The sequence below is a fragment of the Stegostoma tigrinum genome, chromosome 13 (assembly GCF_030684315.1).
Source record: "Stegostoma tigrinum isolate sSteTig4 chromosome 13, sSteTig4.hap1, whole genome shotgun sequence".
NCBI lineage: Eukaryota > Metazoa > Chordata > Chondrichthyes > Orectolobiformes > Stegostomatidae > Stegostoma > Stegostoma tigrinum.
The window spans coordinates 38,366,957-38,388,867 of NC_081366.1; the positions used below are offsets into that span (position 1 = coordinate 38,366,957).

Sequence of the window (21,911 nt, forward strand, 5' to 3'; positions counted from 1 at the left end):
TAAACGCAAGTGAACTTGAACTTATTCAACGACTATGTTTTTAAAAATCCTACACTGAAATCCCTATATTTCTCACATATTGAATATGTCAAATGAGTTTTAAAGAATGTTATTTAAATGCTGGTATTTCTTAAAGGGGCAAGTGATCAGAAAAAGCTAACAATAAACAGTGCTAATTATCACGTTTTGCAACAGAGAACAGAAAAGATATAATATTTTGTTTTTCTGTATAAAGAAACAGGAATATGGAGACAAGTCTTTGAGACACAGAATCTTTCAAATAAAGCAGATCTATAAACTCTGAAGCAACAATTCTTAAAATAAACAGTAAGCAAAGTCCAGAACATTTCTGCAACAAAAGCAGGGTTTGAATAAAAAAACTGGTACAGAATATCTATTATTACCTGAGAATCCAAGTCTTCTCCTTTTAAACAAAGATTTGCATCAATAACCGTAAGGCCCACCAGCAGGCCAACAATGATTGCTCCCTCATCGTGCAGCATCAGTGCATTTGGATCATAGAATTCACTAGAGTAACAAAATGCATTAATTAATTCAAAGCAATTTAAATTGTCAACTGGCATCCATTTTACTACAGAACAGTATGAACAAGTCATAAAAAGGATATGAACTACTAAAACCATTGTTAGCATGTATCTTCCTTTCACTAAGAAAATTCCCCACTTTTCAAACAAATAAAATTGCATCATGCAATCAAATTTCAGAGCAACATCAGATTAGTAACCAGTGTAATTAAGAATTCTAAAACTCAACTTCAAAACAACATTATGTTCACACATTTAATATAAAAGAAAACAATGAAGGCTTTCAAGATTCTGGAACTACTACAATCTGTGGTGCTGTCAACGTGGCATCATGGTACTATTAAATGGAACCAAATATGATGTGTGACCCAACAGTCGCCTATACAAATCTCTATTCCTCTTCCAAAATATTTAATGACAACAAACAGAGTCCTGAGTAAGCATGAAAAACTGGTGAACAGTGTAAATGTGAGATAAAAATGAACATCTTAGAATTCTCAAGCTGGATGCACTGAAGACATTTGGAAGGCTGCTTCTGTGAAGTTTACTGAGCTCCAAATATTGAAAGTAAATATAACAAAAAGCTATTAATAGATCAGGCTGAAGAAAACCATGCAGCACACAGGAGTGCTAGAGTCAATTTCCAAGCAGCCAGCTCTGAATATCTCAATCAAACCATCTTTTTATTTTATATTTCAAATCCCCTCACCCTATGGCCAGGTAACCACTCACCATCTGGGATTTAAACCCAGGTCCCCAGAACATTACCTTGGTCTCTCTAGATTAATAGTCTAGGTGATAATAGTACTAGGTGATCACCTCCCCCAACATTACCTTGGTCATATTAATGAAAGCTGAGGAACCACAGTAGCGATTAAAACTGAAAATCAACACATCAAGCATAGCTGCATGTAGGTTAATTAAATATAGGTCAGTATAATTTGTTTTTGGGGAGGGAACTGATGGAGAAAATGGTAGTTATTATAATTAAACAACGTCAAAAGTTCTGGAGTTAATGAGTTAAAATGTGAAATGACACAAACAAACACACTTTATATTGGTGATAATGGGAACTGCAGATGCTGGAGAATCCAAGATAATGAAATGTGAGGCTGGATGAACACAGCAGGCCCAGCAGCATCTCAGGAGCACAGATCTGGAGATAACAAGGTCTACAGATGCTGGAAGTTAGAGTCGATAAAATGTGGAGCTGGAGGAGCACAGCAGGTCAGATAACAGCTGAGCAGGAGGAAAGTCAGACCTTCTATGCTCCCCCAGCTCCACATTTTAATCAATTTTACATTGATCTAGCAGTCTGATCAAACAGTGCAAAGGAAAAATAGATGAAAATTTTAGAAAAAAGTTAAGAGCAATGACGATAATAGTTATAAAATGGAAATTCAGTTAACCAAAAAAAAGCAAGGTAAGATAGAAAAGTAATTTAAAAAAAAGACAGACAGAGACAGTGTGTGTTTCCCTCAATGATAAGTTGCTGCTCCAACGAGACAGTCATCCTACTTGGGATAACAAGGTGTAGAGCTGGATGAACACAGCAGGCTAAACAGCAGCGGAGCAGAAAAAGCTGATGTTTCGGGCCTAGACCCTCCTTGGAAAATTTTCTGAAGGGTCTAGGCCTGAAACGTCAGGCTTCCTGCTCCTCGGCCTGCTGTGTTCATCCAGCTCCACACCTTGTTATCTCAAATTCTCCAGCATCTGCAGTTCCTACTATCTCAGTTACACTACTTGAACTGGTTCTGGGTAATGCAAGTAAGTGACTTTAAAGAGTGGAATAGGAAACAGTGGCTACAATTAAACCTCAAGAACTAAAGGGGAGAACAGAAAGCAAATGACAGTGAAATAAGATGACATCACTTCCATTAAAATAAAAATTGATAAGCATAATATTGGGGATTGGTAATAGTCCACTCCTTCAGGTTTTACCAGGTTGACAGAACCACAGTTATTTGTAAACTTTAACAGGTTCCCAGGAACTTCTACTGTGAACTGGATTTCAGGATTTTGTCTTCCAGCTTCTAGGATGCCTTCTTAAACTTTAATTCTTGGTCTGTAGAAGAGAACTCGAAGTCAGAAAAGGGTTGATGTGTGTCAGGTTGAAGAAGTACTTTGCTTGGGCATTCTGATTTAAACAGGATTCGATAACCACTAAAAGTGGATAAAAAGGAGCAAGTTGCATTATTACTCCTTCAGACTAAGAAAAGATCCCACAGCACATGAAAGTGTAAGGAAGAAATTAATAGAAAATCAAGAATATATTCAGAAGAATGAATGATCAAAATTTTGATCAAAGAAAAGCTCAAAACCAAAAAAGCAGGTAGCTAAAGGAATGGGCCAAAAAAATAACTGTTTCAGAGAAAACAGAACACGGGGTAGAGGGTTGGAAATAAGGCTGGAGAAAATAGAGAGAACAGAGCAAGACCATTCATGATTTAAACACAAGATAAAAATTTTATTTTTGAGGCATTGTGATCAGCTTAAATAGGTTCAAACGGACGAATTGAAGAATGTGAAGAATGGAGGCTTAGAGTTATCCACAAAGAGACTTGAGAACCTAAGAGCTCTCCATCCCTACAAGGTATAACTCAACATTCAAAGTGGTGAAACGTTATGTTAACCTTAACAGTAACAGGCTGCAATAATTATATAGATTATTAAACAAAAGCTACATAATAACTGTAAAAGTCATTGGGAAAATCCTGAGGGATTGTTAAAACACAGTCAATAAGTTGAAGAGCAATTGGCTACATCATGAAGCGTTTCTAGGCAGGCTGTACAAGGAGAATTTGAACCGGTATCATAGTGTCACTGGGTTAGTAGTCCAGAGCCCCAGGCTAATACTCTGGGGATCGAAGTATAATATGGCAGCTGGCAAAATTTTAATTCAATAAAATCTGAAAAGCCAAAACGTTAGTCTAAACACAACCACCACTGTCAGGAGAGTGCATCTGGCACATTAAGTTCCTCTGGGGAAAGAAATCGGCTGGCCTTGCCTCATCTGGCCTGAGACAGACTCTGGAACAACAAATGTGATTACTTCTTTTTGCTTTTTATATTTATCAATATGGTTCCATTGAGGAGACTATGATGTCATCCTTCCTCACTCCTGTAATCAATTCCCATGAAAAACTGACAACTCCTCCTCTTTTACCTCTTCCCTTCTCACCTGAAAACCCTACACCCTCTTTCAACTATGATTCACTGATAGCAATTATATCAAACTCCCATGTTTTAGTTTGTCCTCAACTCATCTGTCTTGTTTGTCAGACTCCTTGCATTAAAATAAATACCATCCAACATTGCCAAACCCCTTTGTGCCTTAACAGGTCTTTAATTTCTGTTCCTTCCTGATTCACTTGCAGTCTCTTCCGATTTCATTTTTGTGCTGTACAATTCTGACTATTAGAAAAGGGGCTTGGCGACAGGGGACTCCTGTACTAACAAAAACAGCAGTTGCTGGAAAAGCTCAGCATGTCTGGCAGCATCTGTGAAGAAAATATCAGAGTTAACGTTTCGAGTCTGGTCACCCTTCCTCAGAACTGACGGTAGCCGAGAAAACGTCAGTTCATTAGCAGAAAATAGGGAGGGGTTTGGGGGAGTAAATAATTGGATAGAACCACAAGGAGAGCAGTTGGATAGACAAAGCAGTTGATAATCCTCTGGCTAGGAGGGTGAATAGTTGTTAGTACAGAACGTTAGTGACTAACAATATGTAGTGTATAATGGCATGCTCTGTGATAACAGGACCTGGTGTATGGCATAGGGAGCTGGGACATGAGAGTGAAGGCCCTAAAATTATTGAACTCGATATTGAGTCCAGAGGGATGCAAGATTCCCAAGCAGAAAATGACGTGTTGTTCTTCTAGCTTGCACTGAGCTCCACTGGAACCTTGTACTACCTGCCTTCCTCTACTTAGTCTTGTGGTCACCCACACCCTTTCTGCCTGTTCAGTCTTCACCTGCAGTGTGACCACCTCACTGAGTGTGCTCTCCACAACATGCTCAGCATCATGGCTGCTGCACAGCAACTTAGAGACTAACTCCTATCTTCACACGTAGGATGCCCTCCAATGTGTTATGTGGCACAACCAACTACACTGAATGTCTAGCTACTCAAAACTAGTCATCCATCATGGGCTGTGGGTCATTAGGAGAACTGTATTTAAATGCTAACTACAAGCTCATGGCCTGGTTCTACTAGCAAACCATAAAGATCAAACCTGTTTCAAAAAAGAATGCAGGAGACTGCAGCAGGAGCAGAACCAGGTATATCTAAAAATGATGGCTCAACCTAGTGAAGCCAAACACAGAATAACTTGCAAGCCAAACAGTAGAAGCAGCTTTTAACATAAAGACCTGAGCAATCCCACCACCAGCAGTTGTATTCATCCAGCTCTACACCTGGTTACCCCTGCTCACAATTACGCTTTGCAATCCTACCACAGCCAATCGTAAATGCTGGTGGTCTATTAAACAACTCACTGGATTGGAGGATGTTCAAATATTCCCATCCTCGACAATGGGTCAATGCCATATAAAAGACTATGCTTAGGTATTTGCATCCATCTTCAGCCAGAAGTGCCAAGTGGATGATTCAGTTTAATGAAGTCCCCAGCATCATAAGTGCCAGTCTTCATCCAATGTGATTCACTGGTTGGAGATTCTAGAACTAGGTGGGCACAATTCAAAAATTAGGGCCAGGTCATTCCGATGCTAGGAAGCACTTCTAGACACAAAAGGTGGCAGAGATTTGGAATTCCTTCACAAACAACAGTTGATGCTAGATCAGTTGCTAATTTCAAGTTCTAAGTTAAGCAAACATTTTGAGGAGTATGGATCGAAAGGAAGTATGCAGAATTTGGCCACAGATAAGCCATTACCTCACTGGTCATGAGGGAATTAATGGCCTACTCCAGTTCCTATGCTCCTATGAACTAGAATAGTTTTTTTTGATATATGGCAAAGCTGAAGCCATAATAAAGCTATTGGAAGCCAGTTTCAATCAGGAACGCATTTTTATAAGAGGGAAGAGCTTAAAGAATGAAGAGACAAGGGGAAAAGGTAAAGATCCAAAAACAATAACTGTACAGCATGGGAACCAGACTGCTCAGGCACCCTCTTCAAGGTTGTATGGTGTGGATCACGAGTTTTCAAATTCTAAAAGGACTTACAGTAATGAGGAATAGGTACATAACCATATGTAACATAGGTACGAGAATCAGACAGTTGCCTGTGGGAGGATAAATTAGCTCTAACAAGATGCCACTGGTCCAGGAACACAACAACAAAAGTAGACACTAAAGTTAAATATTTATCAGAAAGGGCTAGTTGATAAAGAAATGTAATAAGTAGGAAAGGCCATTGAAAAAAATTTCTGATGGCCGAAGCCCAAAAGTAGCGAACGCACCCTGCAAGTTAAACAAACGAATAAATGGTCTAAACAATGCCTCAAGTTCGGAACTTCTCAATAAAGGTCCATCTTAGTAAACTTGCGCTGTCTCCAGTTGAAAGTGGGCTTCATGTTTTACTGACATCAGGGGCATGAGGAAGCAGCTTTCAGGCATCTTTATAAGACATAGATGATTTTTTTTTAAAAATAGGGGCGATGGATTTTAAGAAGTGCCATAAAAAGGGGTAAGAGCAGAATTCAAAATTGGAAGTCAGGCTGCAAGGTCTTTTAACTACAGATTGTAAAATGGATTGAGTATAACTTTGCATCAATCTTATTTTGAAAAGTTAACCTTATTGTTACTGTTCAAAGTACAGCCTCAAGAAAAGATGCAGCAGCTGACAAAAGTGAAATGGATGCATTCCAACATCTATTTGTATGATGGAAATGGGTGACACCTAGATGAGACTAGATGCTTGTTTTGAGGTCTTCAGAGTTAAGTGAGAAAGATCCCAAGGTGGAAGATAGTATTCAAACAAAACACTGAATAAATTTAAAATGAAGCAGATATTTAGAAATATTCAGCATTAGAAAATTCCAGGAACATAACATTGTTTTCAGTGATGCTTCTTATGCAAATCTCCATGAGCATCTCAAATACAGGATGGCTTAAGTTTTCTTTTTAGGACACGGAAGTAAATTGTTCTTTGCTCAAGGAAGCTAAAAAGATCAGAAGAATAGTAAAAACTATTTTACCTACAGAAACTCTTCCTCTTGAAGCAATAGGTACGGTGACACTTTAAAACTAAAATATTGGAAGTAATTCTAAATAAGGGATTCATAAGTCACTGTGAGATAAAGCATCTTCAAAGTATGTTACTGTAAGAAGATTGAGTATCGATATTGCAGGGTTTAATTCAAATGCTGAAGAAGAAATCTCCAAACTGAAACACATGGGTAGCAGCAGTCAATTATCTGACTGCTTTACAAAGAAAGGAAGGAACTGTAAGAAATACTGGAAAAAGGAAATTTAGAATTAAGGCTAGGAAATCTGCAGCATGTAATTCAGCTGGTGACCCCTCCCCATACCTGTCAGTCAGAAATATGATGAAATGCTTGCCACTTAGGTGAACGAGGCAACATTTGGAGTAGTCTGACACCATCCAGGACTAAGCAACCGCCTGGATTAGCACCACATTTACTACTTTTCATATTCAGTTGTTTCACCAACATAAGATATTGCCTTGTTGTGATGCAGAGACAGCAGTGTGTACCATTTACAAAGTGCACTATAGTAACTCACCAAGGCTCCTTCAACAGCAGTTTCCAAACTTGCAGGTTCTACCATCTAAAAGGATAAAGGGCAGCAGATGCACAGGAGCAACACCAACCGCAAGCTCCCTCCAATCCACACCATCTTGACTTAGAACTGTATGATTTCCCCTTCAGTCACTGCTTTTAAGTTCCTAAAACAACTAGCACTGTTGTATACCTACACATCAAGGAATGCAGGGGTTCAGCAAGGCAGCTCAGTCTTTTAAAGGGAAAACAGATGGCTACCAAATGTTGGATTAGCATACACTCTAGAATCAATAACAACAAAAAGACAGATCAGGTTCTAGATAGTACGAAGTTAAACGCAGTGGGTGTCCAGTTGCATAGGTCTTTAAAATGCCACAGGGATAGAAAATAATCAGGACAGCTAATGCTGGCCTTTATAGCTACCAGACTGGAGCAATAATGATGCAGAAATTATGCTGCAGTTATACAAAAGGTTAGACCCCACTTGGACTAGAGAGCAGATCCTGGGCACCATATCTTAGGAAGGATATGCTGGCCTTGAAGGGTCAACACAGGTTTTTAAGAATGATACCTGGATTTCACAGGCTAATTTATAAGGAGCGATAACAAAAATTAGGCCTGTTGTGTCTAGAATTTAGAAGGTTAAAAAGGGATTGGATGGTAGTCTTCAAGATATTAACAGGACAAGACAGGATACATTAAAGTAAGCTATTGCCACTGTTTAGGGAATCTAGAACCAGGCAACATATTTTTGAATTAGGGCCAAACAGTTCAGGAGAGATGTAAGAAGGCACTTCTGAACAGAAGAGCTGGCAGGAGGTTTGGAACTTACGTCCACAACAGCAGTGGATGTTAGATCAGTTGTTAATTTTAAATTGGAGATGGATCATTTTTCGTTAAGCAAAAGTATAACGGATATGGACCAGAGGCAAGTATACAGAGTTAGGCCACAGATCAGACTCACTAACATGGCAGAGCTGACTTGAGGGGCTGAATGACTTACTCTGTTCCTTTGTTATTAGGCCACATGCTAATGGGGAATAGCACTGATACAGATTTGTAGGTTGATCATGGCCCATTTGTATAGCAAGAGTCAAAGATTTAATTTCATTTAGCAACTAACCGTCCCAGCAATCATTCCAGGGTCTTTTGATTCAGAGTAATGATTATGAACTTTATCAGAGTTAAAGTACGCAATTTATCCAAAAGCAAATCACCTCAGCAGATCTTTCCGATCAAGCAAGGCCTTCAAATAATCGGCTAATTTCTTCTGCATTAAAGCAAGATTCAGCCATGCTCGTCCTCTTCCTACAGGAGTTCTGAAAAGTAAACATTATGATTTTTTTTGTTAAAAAAAATCCAATAAAGCACCTTAACGTAAAACAATTTCCAAACTTACTTTAGTCCTGGCAGGTCTCTAACGCTGGCTGCTATTTCAGCAGCTTCAGGGCAAAGTTTTTCCACCAGCTCTAGAGGACCCCAAAATGACTTGTTTGGGCCAAGGAAAGTCTTTTTAACTGAGAAAGAAAATAAATGTTTTGTCAGTTTTGTGATCTTTCATTGAATGAAAAGCAGACCACTAAAACAACATGCCCCGACGTACCTTTCAGTCCATGTTTAAGGCATTGCTCCATAACCACAAAAAACTGCTGAAGAGGAGGGAAATCTGCATCTAAAGTCCTTCCCAGGTTTAATGCAGACTGAATAAGCACTTTGATACTAAGTTTCATCATATTCATGAGGTTGACTCGTTCATTTTTCATATGCTCATTATTATCTAAATTTTAAAAAAATATAATGATTAGAAAGAGCAGATAAGTGCAATTGAAAAAATGATTTTACAATGAAATTAACATCTATACAAAAGTATTGTAAGTTGTTCGAAAACCAACCATCTTAAAATATTTTTGCAGCATGCTCACTTTAGTGCAGTTGTTTTCAGGCCTTGTCTTCACCACTTTTGTAATTTGAAGTTGATTGGCTCGCCAAACTGGTTTGTTGTTTTGCAGATATTTTTTGTTACCATGCTTGGTAACATCCTCAGTGCGGCCTCTGATGAAGCGATGTTTTCCTGCCTGGTGCTTAAACTCTGGGTTGTTGAGATGGATTGCCTCACTTGTGGTTTTCCTTCATAGTGGAATGTCTATGGGGTCGAGTTCAATGCATTTATTAATAGCATGCTTCGTGGAGTGCCAGGCTTCCAGGAATTCTCGTGCTCGTCCCTGCCTAGCCTGTCCCAGGATGTTGGTGTTGTCCCAGTTGAAGTCGTGGTTCTCCTCGTCCATTTTGATTGTGACGAGTGAGTATTGGTTGTGTCTTTTTGTACCCAGTTGGTGTTCATGTACATACAAACAGGAAGGAAACTAACAACAAGAGGACACCCTTTGCAATCCACATGGACATGGAGAACCACCACTCGACTGGGACAACACCAACATCCTGGGACAGGCTAGACAGAGACAAGCACAAGAACTCCTGGAAGCCTGGCACTTCACGAAGCATGCTATTAATAAATGCATTGAACTCGACCCCACAGACATTTCACTACAAAGGAAAGCCAGAAGTGAGGCAATCCATCTCAATGAACACCAGAGATAAAGTGTGGAACTGGATGAATACAGCAGTCCAAGCAGCATCTCAGGAGCACAAAAGCTGATGTTTCGTGCCTATACCTGATGAAGGGTCTGTTGTGCTCCTGAAATGCTGCTTAGCCTGATGTGTTCATCCAGCTCCACACTTTGTTATCTCGGATTCTCCGGCATCTGCAGTTCCCATTATCTTCCCTCTCAATGAGCACCAGGCAGGAAAACACACCAACGCTTCAGCAGAGGCTGCACTGAGGATGTTACCAAGCATGGTAACGAAACTCTGCAAAACAACAAACCAGCTCAGCCAGCCAACCAATCTCACACCCACAACCTGAGCTACAGATCTACTCCAAAACCTTTTGTAATTTACCATTCCCCAAACTTGGGAAAATACACTAAAATCTTCCCTAGTTGGTTAAGCCACTTTTTGGTGAAGCTTTTCAATTTCAGTCACTAATTAGCAGTTGCTAAAGGATAGTGTCTTTTTACTTTGAGTGTTTTTTTAAAAGAAAAAATGGATTGGATGAGAAAATTTGTCTTTTATAAAAAAAAAATCAGTGTTTAAAAAAAAAGGTGTCAGTATAATTGGAAAGCAAGTAACCAGAGACCTACATGAAGCATTACGTAGGCAAATGTTTGGACAAACATTAATTGAAGTTTGAGTTGCAGACAATTTGGATCCAAGGGGGGGGTGTACAGATGTTGTCTTTGCGAGCTAAAAGTTGATTTGTTTTTGAACTAATGAGTTACCAATGACAGAGACTTTTTGCCTACCACCAACTGACTTATTGGTTCTCAGATAAACGAACAGTTGAACTGGAAACAAGTTGTACAGAAGGGGAAGTGTTCAATTCTCTGCCAGTTCCAGGGCAATGTGTCTGTTCTGTGCAGTCAAAACTCACTGTTTTTGTTTCTTCAGTTTACTGAGTGCTGAATAAACTCAGCAGGTCTGGAAGCAAGTGTGGAGAGAGAAGAGGAGTCAACATTACACCATTTCCCAGATGCTTTCAGTTCTGATGAAGGATCACTGGTCTTATAACATTACTGTTAATGTTAAAGATCCAGCAACCCTTCGTCTGAACTAAATATGTTGGGAAATGGTGGTAATTTCAACTACTCTTCTCTCTGCAGAGGCTTCCAGAGCTACCGAGTTTCTCCAGCACTCTGCTTCAGATTTCCAGCAGTTATTTGTTGTAGTTTAATGAACTGAATAAAATGTTAATCTTTCATGCAACAGCTGTGATAAACTATGAGCTTTAACAATAGTCAAGAGACTTTTACTAAGTGAACCAACTACCTCAAATCTGTTATCAACCAGTGAAAACATCCAGGAAAAGAAAAATCCCCGAAGCAACATGCTGGTCAGCAAATAATCTTAAGGATCATCTCAAACGATCCTGGTACCAAAGGTCAAAGGAAAACTGAAGTATTAGGGCCAGTGTCAGCTGTATTTTTACCTTCATTTACTTCAAGAATTTTTGAACGCCTCACATCTGGCCATGGTGCCTCATTAAGCTTAAGTGCCAACCATCTATCCAAGACTTGTTCCTTATTAATTTTGACCCCCACTAGTGACAGATTTTTTTCCTATCACCATGGCCTGGTTTTACAGACCAGACCAAACCCCCTAAAAACATAATAAGAAGGTGGCTTTGAAGCTAAAATTTTCAAGCTCCGACAGAACAGGATTTTTAGATTTAGTTTTTCAGTAACAGTTGCTGGGATCTTGAAGCTGGGTTTGGAAGCTGCAGTATATCTGTCCCTGCTACTGAGTTTTCGTTTGTTTTTCCTCCGAGACAAGAGAGTTACATGTGAGGCAATCTATTTTACTGAATTTACCTTTGCCAAGGGTTTGTTTTGAGATGTTGCTCTTGGAACAATTCCTGTTTAGGAATTGAATAATCTTATTGTCCTGTTAAGTCTTCCAATAGAGTTGTATTTCTTTCTTTTTTCTATTTTAACTTGTGTATGAATAAAGTGTGTATTTCTTCAAATCTGGTAGTTTGACCAATCAAATTGCATCCAGAATGCAAAGCCTGTCACTTGCCTTTAAAATAAGAAAATTTTAGGTAAGTGACAGGCTTTGCATTCTGGATGGAATTTGATTGGTCAAACTACCAGATTTGAAGAAATACACACTTTATTCATACACAAGTTAAAATAGAAAAAAGAAAGAAATACAACTCTATTGGAAGACTTAACAGGACAATAAGATTATTCAATTCCTAAACAGGAATTGTTCCAAGAGCAACATCTCAAAACAAACCCTTGGCAAAGGTAAATTCAGTAAAATAGATTGCCTCACATGTAACTCTCTTGTCTCGGAGGAAAAACAAACGAAAACTCAGTAGCAGGGACAGATATACTGCAGCTTCCAAACCCAGCTTCAAGATCCCAGCAACTGTTACTGAAAAACTAAATCTAAAAATCCTGTTCTGTCGGAGCTTGAAAATTTTAGGTTCTAAGCCATCTTCTTATGATGTTTTGAGGGGGTTTGGTCTGGTCTGTAACACCAGGTCATGGTGATAGATTTTTTTTCCTGTCACTAATGGGGATCAAACTTAATAAGGGACAAGTCTTGGATAGATGGTTGGCACTTAAACTTAAGGCACCATGGCTAGATGAATCGCAACCAAGAATTCTTGAAGTAAAATGATGGTAAAAATACAGCCGACACTGGCCGTAATATTTCAGTTTTCCTTTGACCTCTGGCACCAGGATCTTTTGCTGCGATGATCCTTAAGATTATTTTGCTGGCCAGCATGTTGCTTCAGTCATTTTTTTGCCTCTGGTTGATAACATTGAAGCTGCTTCCATTGTTCCAATTTTTAAAAACCTCAGGTCTCATAAGCTGTTTACTTTATTGGATTTAAACAGACAGCCTGTCACCACCGTCTTAACATGTTTTCATACGAAGAAAAATCCAGTCAAAATACACCTCTTAAAGCGTAGTACCATCACAATGAGTAGCCTTTTTGGTAAAGACAGATGCAAAGTATTTATTTAGTACCACAGCCATGCCCCATGCCTCTAATTGCAAATCATCTTTTTGGTCTCAGATGAGTCCTACTACTCCATTAGCCACTCTCTTGCTATTTATAGGTCTTTACAAGACTTTAGGATTTCCCTTTATGTTAACTGCTAGTCTTTTTTTCATAGTTCTGCTTTGCTTTTCTACTTCCTCCACCAAACAGGACGGCGTCTAACAGCTACAACATTATGAACAATGCATTTCTAATGTAACAATAATTTCAATCCACTTCGAAAGTATTATAGAGCAAACTATGTTGTCAACAAATAGGGTAATTTCAGGGCAGATATCCAGAAGCTTGGTCATAGAGGCAAATATGAATTCATTTCTTAAAAGGAGGAAGGAGTTACAAAGCTGAAGATGTTTACAATGGGAACTCCAGAGTTTGGGGCCTCAGGAGCTGAGGGCACAGCTACCTATTAGGGAATGATTAAAATCAGGGGGATGCTCAAAGGCAAGCATCAGAGTCAGATATCTGAAAGGTTGTGGGCTGCAGAGGATTAGAGATTGGAAAGGTGTGCCCATGGAGGAATTGAAAAAGGATGAGAATTTTAAAATCAAGGGATCATTTACACCAGGAGTCAATGCAAGTCATATGGTGAATACACCTGATCACGCACAGAGGTTTGAATGCTGTCATGATCTTAAGAGTAGCCTACAAGCTGTCAGTCAGAAGTCAACTGGAATATCAAGTCACAATAACAAAAAAGGTATGCATAAAGGATTTGGCTAATTAGCTGAAGCAGGACAGGGTTGGGTTATGTTGCAGAAGTGGAAATAGGCTCTCTCAAAGTATGGGCAAAATATGACCAGCCAGGCAAAGTCCTTAAATAGGGAACAGTTTGCAACTGGAAACCAGAGGCCATGGCTTCTTTGTGCAAGCTTAACCAGAGAAAACTACTAATTCAATATTTTATGTCCAACAAATAGGCTAACATTTTAGCATCAGTGGGATAAGCAAAAACAGGTAATGACAAGGTAGAGATGGACGCCATCATCATACACATCAAAAATGACTGCTTTTGGATAATGTCACAGTTGGGTACCCTGGTGAGAAACAAGAGAAGGAAGCCAACAATAAATCCATCAGACATGCCTGTTGAGATGCAGGGTTCAGGCAGCACAGTCACAAGCTCAAGTTCCAGACCAGATGCAAAGGTAAAGTTGATACAGTACTAGCAGACTACAAGACTGCTCTCTCATTAGAGAACTGGCAGTGGTTTAACCCCATGGGTCACCATACCTCAAAACAAGGGGAAAAGTTGAGATGGAAAGTTGTTGATGGAACTGAACCCACTACACCAACAACTAACTGAGATGCCAAAAGAACCAGGGTTAAATCCCAATTGCCACAAGAGGTATGTGACAACATATCTGAACAGGCTTTAAAGTAAGTTGAAGCTGCTGCAGGCAGAACAGTTAGCCAACAATAGACAGGCACCGCAGTAAAATGACATGTCAACCGATCACCTCGCAGACAGGTCAAGAAGGTAAACGTTATGTTAAAATGACTGTAACAATCGCAAAAGCGGGCTGGTGAAGCCTCCAAGCTCTTCAGTAGCTGTATTTCAAAACGATTAGCAAAACCCCAACTCTTTTGCAATGAGGGGATCCGGCCGGGATCAGTACTCGCCACCGACCATAAACCTCCCACTCACCCCACACCTCTTGCACCCGCGCGCTCCCTGGTCCCACACTTCGCCAACAGCATGGCGCGTCCCCGAGCCTCGCGCCCCGCTACCCCTTGCCAGCTCTGCCCGTTCCCCAAGGCTCGCGCCTAATTGGCCCCGCCTCTCGGGCTCGGGCCCGCGCTCGTGCCCCCCCCCCACCCCATTCCAAAACCTACTTTTAGTCATCGTGTTGTCGCTGCTGCTTGCTTTGACCGCGAATCCCACCGCCGCTGATTTCAAAGCGCTCCCGTAGTTCGCCGATAGGGTCTCTGACGCTTTCCTGGCGAGTGACAGTATGGGGGTCGACCAGCCACCATCCTCCAAGCCTCGAACGCTTGCGACAGGTGACGAAGGCGATCCAGTCTTGTGGTCTGCCTCAGCCGCGGCGCTACTCAAATCCTCGGTTTGGTCCGCCATCTTCCCTCGTGACACAGGCGTACGCAATCACTCGCCGAGAAACAGAGCGAGAGTCACGTAGCTGAAGACGGTTAATCCTTGAGAAATTAACCAGCAGGCGGCGGCTGCGCAGGCGCACTAAGTTTTTTTTCCAAACCTGTCGTCAGTTGTTGTGTTATGACATTTCTAATGTACAATCCGGGAACTAGGCTCATCCCAGAGCAGAGGAAATGTGCCTTCGTATAAAGCTCCATCTTTCATACTGGCTGGTGAGCTAGCCGGAATCCCGCCTGTAGGAGTCAATAGAACAGTGGCCCATTCAGCCCGTCGAGCCAACCCTATCGTTTAATGCGATCGTGACCCATCCAATATTTCAATGACTTTTATTCAACCCATCCCCATGACTGTTTAAACCACCGTGATATATCAATTCTGCAATGATTGCAGCATAGTGACACAGTGCCGGGGTCCTGGCTTTGATTCCAGTCTAGGGAAACTGTGTTGAGTTTGCACATTCTCCTTATGACTCCGTGGATTTCCTCCCGTGCTCCGTTATTTTGTGAGGTTCAAGGGGATTACCTCATTCTGTGAAACTTTAAACAATATCGGGCCACTTTGCCCAAACTTTAATCGCAGAATCGTCGCATCATTCCTGGAGCAAATTTAGTGAACCTTTGTGCACTCCATGACTCTGATATAATTTCTGAGATAACGAGACCAAAGACTGCACACATAATCCAAGTATGGTTTAAGCAAGATCATATACAATTGAAACCAGACTCCACTACTGTACTCAAATCTGCTCGCAAGAAGGACTAACAGTTCATTACCCTTCCTAATGTCTTACTGCACCCACATGTTAATCTTCAGGGACTTATCAGCAAGGACACCTAGGGTCCTTTTTATATGTACATTTTCCAACGTCTTGCCATTTAATTAGTATGAGATTCAATTCAAGTAAGTATGAGGTGATGCACTTTGGCAGGAATAACATGGTGAGGGAATACACAATGAATGGTAGGATCCTGGGAAGTCTCAAGTATCAGAAGGACCTTGCTTTGCATGACTGCTGGTCCCTTAAGGTCGTGGGACAGTAAGATAAAGTGGTTGAGAACGTATATGGGATACCTAGTTTGATTCCCTCATTTAACTAAGTCTGCAGATTTTGAACTGTTTCTTTGATTCCATACCCCTTCCCAGTTTGGTATCACCACAAATTGGACCAATCAGTATTAACTCTTTAATATAGCATTAATACATTAATGTCCTCAGGGATCCTGCACAATGATTTCCCTCCTATTCTTAACATTACCTCTCTGACCAGTACCCCTTAAGCAAGTTTCTTAATTCCTACTGTTTACTGCTTAATAAGAAATCTTTTGTTTGACATGTTATCAAATGTTTTTTGGAAGTCTTAGAACAAATATGGTTCAGGATTAACACAGTTTTAAAAGTTAAGGAAAGACATACAATGATGTCACAAAGAATCTCAAGCAATTATTTTTGAAGCATTGTTACTGATATTATGTCAGTGGTAGAAATGCAAGCCCCTTTAAGCATCAAACAGAACCTTTCAGAGTTGTTGGAGAACAGATGATGCTAATTTTAGTACTGACTTCTTCTCCACTAGGTGGAAGGATTCTTGCAGCGCAGTGGTAATATCTCTATCTCTGAGTCAAGTCCCACCTGCTCCAGACATGTGTAATAACATTTCTGAACAGGTTAATGAAGGAAAAAAGTATCTTCTCCAGTAGGGCGTTAACTTCTGGATAGGGACCAGAAGAGTAAGTTGAAAACTTCTGTTGGTGCTAAAATATAGATGAAGAAACACATTGCAAATCTCTGAAAGCGTTGCACTGCCTGATTTAACATATCAATACTGTTCTGTTAAATAGTAACACAACCAAATCCAGTCAGCAGTTTGTAATGCCAATATTCCACAAACAGCCATGAGGTAAGTTAGAAGAATTAGTTTTATGTCACATGTACTCACATGAGTACAGTGAAAAGTTTATAAGTCGCCCTACTTATGGTGCCATCTTAAGTACAAATGTAACTAGAAACACAATCTTTGGTACAAATTCTTAGGGGAAAAAAATAGAAAAATAACGAAATAAAAAGTTCAGCTTTACAGATCTTAGTGCCATCTCAGATGCAAAAGTACAAGATTGTCAGAATAAATTAGAAAAATAAATAAATAAATAAAACATTCAGAATAACAGTCTTTCGGAATAACCAGACAATCTGATGTAGTAAGATAATAAAGTGTGAAGCTGGATGAACACAGCAGGCCAAGCAGCATCTCAGGAGCTCCAGCTTCACACTTTATTATCTTGGATTCTCCAGCATCTGCAGTTCCCATTATCATTAATCTGATGTAGTAATATTACTTTAGGGCTAAATGTTTGGACAGACTACCAGAGTAAAATCCCATGCTTTTTTTCCAAAAATAGTTCCATGATACACTTTTGCAACCTTAAGGGCAGCCATTTTAAGTTTTCATCTGAAATTTGGAATTTCTTCAGTATGTCACTAGATTATATGCCAAGATGTTACTGGCATATGTTCAAATCTGAAGTGAGGTTCGAACCCACCGCCTCTTTTGCTTCCCAGATTGTCACATGCTCAAAGATATCAAGGAAATCAGTAAAATAGGATCTTCCCTCTTAAAAGCTAAGTTAACACTGTCCATTCACACCTATATGGTTGCAGTACGTACCACCTACAGCAAGCAATGCAAGAACTCACTAAGACCTATTTGGTGATAATAAAATGTGAGGCTGGATGAACACAGCAGGCCAAGCAGCATCTCAGGAGCACAAAAGCTGACGTTTCGGGCCTAGACCCTTCATCAGAGAGGAAGGGTCTAGGCCCGAAACGTCAGCTTTTGTGCTCCTGAGATGCTGCTTGGCCTGCTGTGTTCAACCAGCCTCACATTTTATTATCTTGGAATTCTCCAGCATCTGCAGTTCCCATTATCTCCAAGACCTATTTGCTGTCTTCTGAACCTGCAACCTCTACCACCCAGAAGGACAAGGACAGCAACCGCATGGGAACACCATTATCTCTTAGTGACATACCATCCTAGCATAAGCATTAATCACTGTCCCATTGTTGCCATTGTGTCAAAATCCTGGAGCTCGTTACCCAATAGCATTGTGGGAGCACCTTCACCAGACATAGTGCAACATTTCAAGAAGCAAGCTTTCCATTATTTTCTCAGGTAACTAAGAAGAGACAAGAATGTATGCAGCTGAAATCAAAAGATTTGCTCCCGATAATCAATCCATTATTGTGCATCAGCGTTGTCTAAGGTTAATGTATCCTTAATCATCTAATTATTTTGCCAATTTTTGAAAATATGGTTTTATTAGCTGACCACCAATCAACAGATAATTTTCCCAGTGTACTTTAGACTCCCTAATGAATGTCAATGCAATTTAAATGTGCATGTTTATCTTTCTGAACACTGTAGATCAATACTGTTTAATATTGGGCAGTTATCTGCTTTAATTCTTTATAGCCTGTCTAGACTTCAGAAACATTTATGTCAAAGTTGAAGTTTTTTGCTGAAGTTATGTTGTTCATAATTTCTTCACATTAATCATTCAGAATATTTACTATCTGTTGCTCAACATGAGTTCAATTTTTGTGCATCTTCTAATAATTCCCATTTCTTCTCTTAGAGTCCCTTGATGTATCAATATGGCAAGTGTGAAGACTTTTTATTTTTATTTTTCTGTACTTCTCATTACTGGCTGAAATAGGAAAGGAACTGTTTTTAAAAGACTAGGGTTGTTGAAGAATGACTGCCCTTTATAAAGAGCAAATAAGCTGACACTCGTTATAAGTACACATTCGCTCGTTCAAGCAGTAATGGAAGCCTGGATTTCCAATGAGTTTGACCAAAGGGTTGTGTACGAATGGAGCATTGACTGGCAACAAGTAGCTGATTGGACTGTGGTCGAATGACCAGTTATTGAAGACAAATCCTTTCCCCTACAAACAACTATGTAATTGGCTTCCGAATAGCTGAACAGCTTGGGTTTTGAGTGTTTTGGCAGAAACCATCAGACTTCTGGAAGTGCAGGCTCTGTTTATGTTGTACAGTAAAAGTTGCCTTCAGCCTGGAAAAAATCCAGTTCTTTAATTCCTCTCAGCAGTTACTGTAACCTGTGACCTTAGGCAGTAATCCAGAGACTTTATAAGTGTGACTCTCTGCCTTCCACAAGCAAGTGAAAGTGTCTGGAAAAGCAGGAACATGGAGCAGTACATCCTGACAAGTCACAAGGATCATCTCAGCAGACACTGCTAACAGGATCACAGAACTACCTTCTGTATCCCTACGCCTATTACACTTTTGTTTTATTTTCTTTTCTGCATCTGACTCAATGTATGTAGAGGGGGAGTTTATAAGGGGGTTAGAGTTCTAGCAAGTAAACTTGTAGGCCAACATTTATAATGTTTACCTGTAGCTAAAGTTTATTTGTAAGAAATAGTAATTTTTGTTAAGTATAGAAAGCAGATCTGTGCTTTCTGTCAACCTGGGTCTAAAAGATACGTAAATTGAAGAACTCTGTGTATTTTTCAAAATCTTTAATTTCTAGACAACTCTGGGAATAGCAAGGTTTGATTTCCTGTGCAATACCCCTAAGAGGTATAGCACAAGGAATGATATCTTTGTGTTATGGTTCAGCTTTCCTTCTCATATCTCACTGCTTTAACGTTATGGTTGGATTGAACATTAATGTTTGAAACCAGAGACTAGGCAAGTGTCTTAGCCATAACCATGTGGACATCTTCCCTTGGTGGCCACCATTTGCATTAGCTCAAAATTACTGTTTTGTGCGGAACTATTAGCCATGGTATTCAGCAAAGCTAAGATTCACCAGCACATTTGCAATTGCTCCTGAAAAGTAATAAGTCACTATTAAGCATGTTGTCACTCCAAATTATAATCAGTATCCAGTAAATCAAATGAAATTTATTAGTTGTGGGTCAATAATCTCATTAAAATTGTATGGTGCCGCTGATCTTGGAAAGTTTCTGGCAAACCTATGGATTTGTGGACTCCACTTCTTGAGGAAAGAAAACCCGCCTAACAAATCCAAAAAGACAAGTCTCTATCTCAAAGTAATTTCCACATTTAAGGACCACAGAATCAGGTCACTATGGGACATGAGAACATGTCACAGAGCTAGTGCCTTTCCTTCCCTTCCAACTGTGACTAAATTTGTAACATTTACAATCAGATTTGCAAATTAAGTTTTAGGTTAACATCAAATATGAGGTAACACCAATCTAGATAGTGAATAACTGGTCCCCTTGTTGAACATTCAGATGTGAATAGTGGTCGCCGAATCTGTTGTCGTGCAACTTTTCTAATAAAAATAAAATTGTTGGTAATTTTTGCTTTCACATCAGAAGACTGAAAAATAAAAATTAAAATAAAGTTACATTTTGACTGATTTAAAACACTGATTTAAAAATTGATATAGTATCCAATTTAGTACAGAGCTTGCAGATTCTTTGATCAAATATTTTAATGTGCTGTTCTCCCGCAAATAATTCATGTCTAATATTTTTGTGCATGTTATGGACATTGTTCCACAGTTTTCTTCCTATTCTTTGGTAAATTTCTACTTTTGTTATAATCTACCAAATTAAAATTTTTTCCACAGTTTCAATTTCCTCTCCAATCACATTGTAAACAATCTCTGCAATTCTACCAAATAACAATTCCATCCACAAACCGCCTTAAATTTATCATGTAAGATGTAATCTCTAAAACTCTAAGCAAACATCTTCTATGATGTTCTCTACAAGTTCCTTCTATATATTGTCTACTGCAGACAGTCTGTCCATGACAGCATATTAAGAATACAGTCCTTTGCCAACAGTCCTGTCTTCAATCTGAGGACACCCCACAACCTTTGTATGGTACTATTCCCTTGCAAAATTAGATTAATTCAAAAGAGAATTAGTGGCTCAATGCTGGGTACCTACGAGGTGTTGTAGCTATCACAGTCTGTAACAACGTAGATTGGCACATTCCTCACTCGGGTATCATTACCATAAAAACAAGGGACCAACCCTGATTGAATGGGAAGCACCAAATTTATCTAAAAGCAAAGTGTTAAACTGGTGAAGTTCAAGTACAGATTTATATGTGTGCTAAGGAGTGGAGGTAGCATGCTATAAAGAGAAATTAACAGTCCCACAACAAACTGAATTGGATCAAAAATTTGCAGTCCTGCCATATGTAGTCATTAATCATGGTCAGTAATCTACAACTAGCATGAGGAAATAGCACTATGAATGTTCCCATTATCCATGATGTTAGAGTCTAGCATGTCAGTACAAAAAACAAGGCTAAAGCATTTGCAACCATCTTCAGTCAGAAGCACTGAATAGATTCATTAACTTAGCCTCCTCCTGTGGTTCCCAGCCTTTTCACTACGCTTCACAAGATATCAAGAACTTAGCATGTAGGACGTAGCAAAGATTAAGCATCCTGGCTAAAGTTCTTCAAGTGTATGATCCAGAACTTGGGGTGCTGTAGCCATCCTGTTGTGGTACAGCTACAACACTGGCATCTACTGAGCAGGAAATTGGTCAAGTGTATGAAAGAATCGTAGAATGTCACAGCACAAAAGTAGGTCATGTGGCCCATTTTCGCTAAGAGCGTCTCACTAGTCCCATTCTTCTGCCATTTCCCTGAAGCCTTGCAATTGTCTCTGTTCAGGTTTTAATGCGGTTCCTGATTGAAAGCCATGAATGAATTTGCCTCCACCACTCTCAGGCAGTGCATTCCAAATCATAAAAGATCATCACTGTGTAAAAAGAAAATTAAAGTCACCCTTGATTCTTATGCCAATCACCTTTAATTTATGTTCTCTAGCTCTTGATCTTTCCATTAGTAGGAACAGTTTCTCCCAATCCATTATTCAGATCCCTCATGATTTTGAGTACTAT

At 39.6% G+C, this 21,911-nt stretch overlaps 1 protein-coding gene across 4 annotated transcripts in view; it reads right to left on the reverse strand.

Moving 5' to 3' along the window:
• LOC125458190 (RUN and FYVE domain-containing protein 1-like) overlaps positions 1 to 15,045 on the reverse strand; it is a 52,775-nt gene extending 37,730 nt beyond the window's left edge. Inside the window, exons 1-5 of one of the 4 annotated variants that reach the window (XM_059650694.1) lie at positions 14,717 to 15,045; positions 8,855 to 9,028; positions 8,651 to 8,768; positions 8,469 to 8,570; positions 405 to 528 (exon numbers count right to left, since the gene is read on the reverse strand). In XM_059650694.1, coding sequence (XP_059506677.1) covers positions 405 to 528; positions 8,469 to 8,570; positions 8,651 to 8,768; positions 8,855 to 9,028; positions 14,717 to 14,957 — 759 coding nt within the window. In that variant the 5' untranslated portion in view covers positions 14,958 to 15,045. Of the gene's footprint in view, positions 1 to 404; positions 529 to 8,468; positions 8,571 to 8,650; positions 8,769 to 8,854; positions 9,029 to 14,528; positions 14,642 to 14,716 lie in introns of those variants that run through there. The other 3 variants (XM_048543189.2, XM_059650692.1, XM_059650693.1) reach the window with 3 other exon arrangements.
• Positions 15,046 to 21,911: the final 6,866 nt, after the last annotated feature.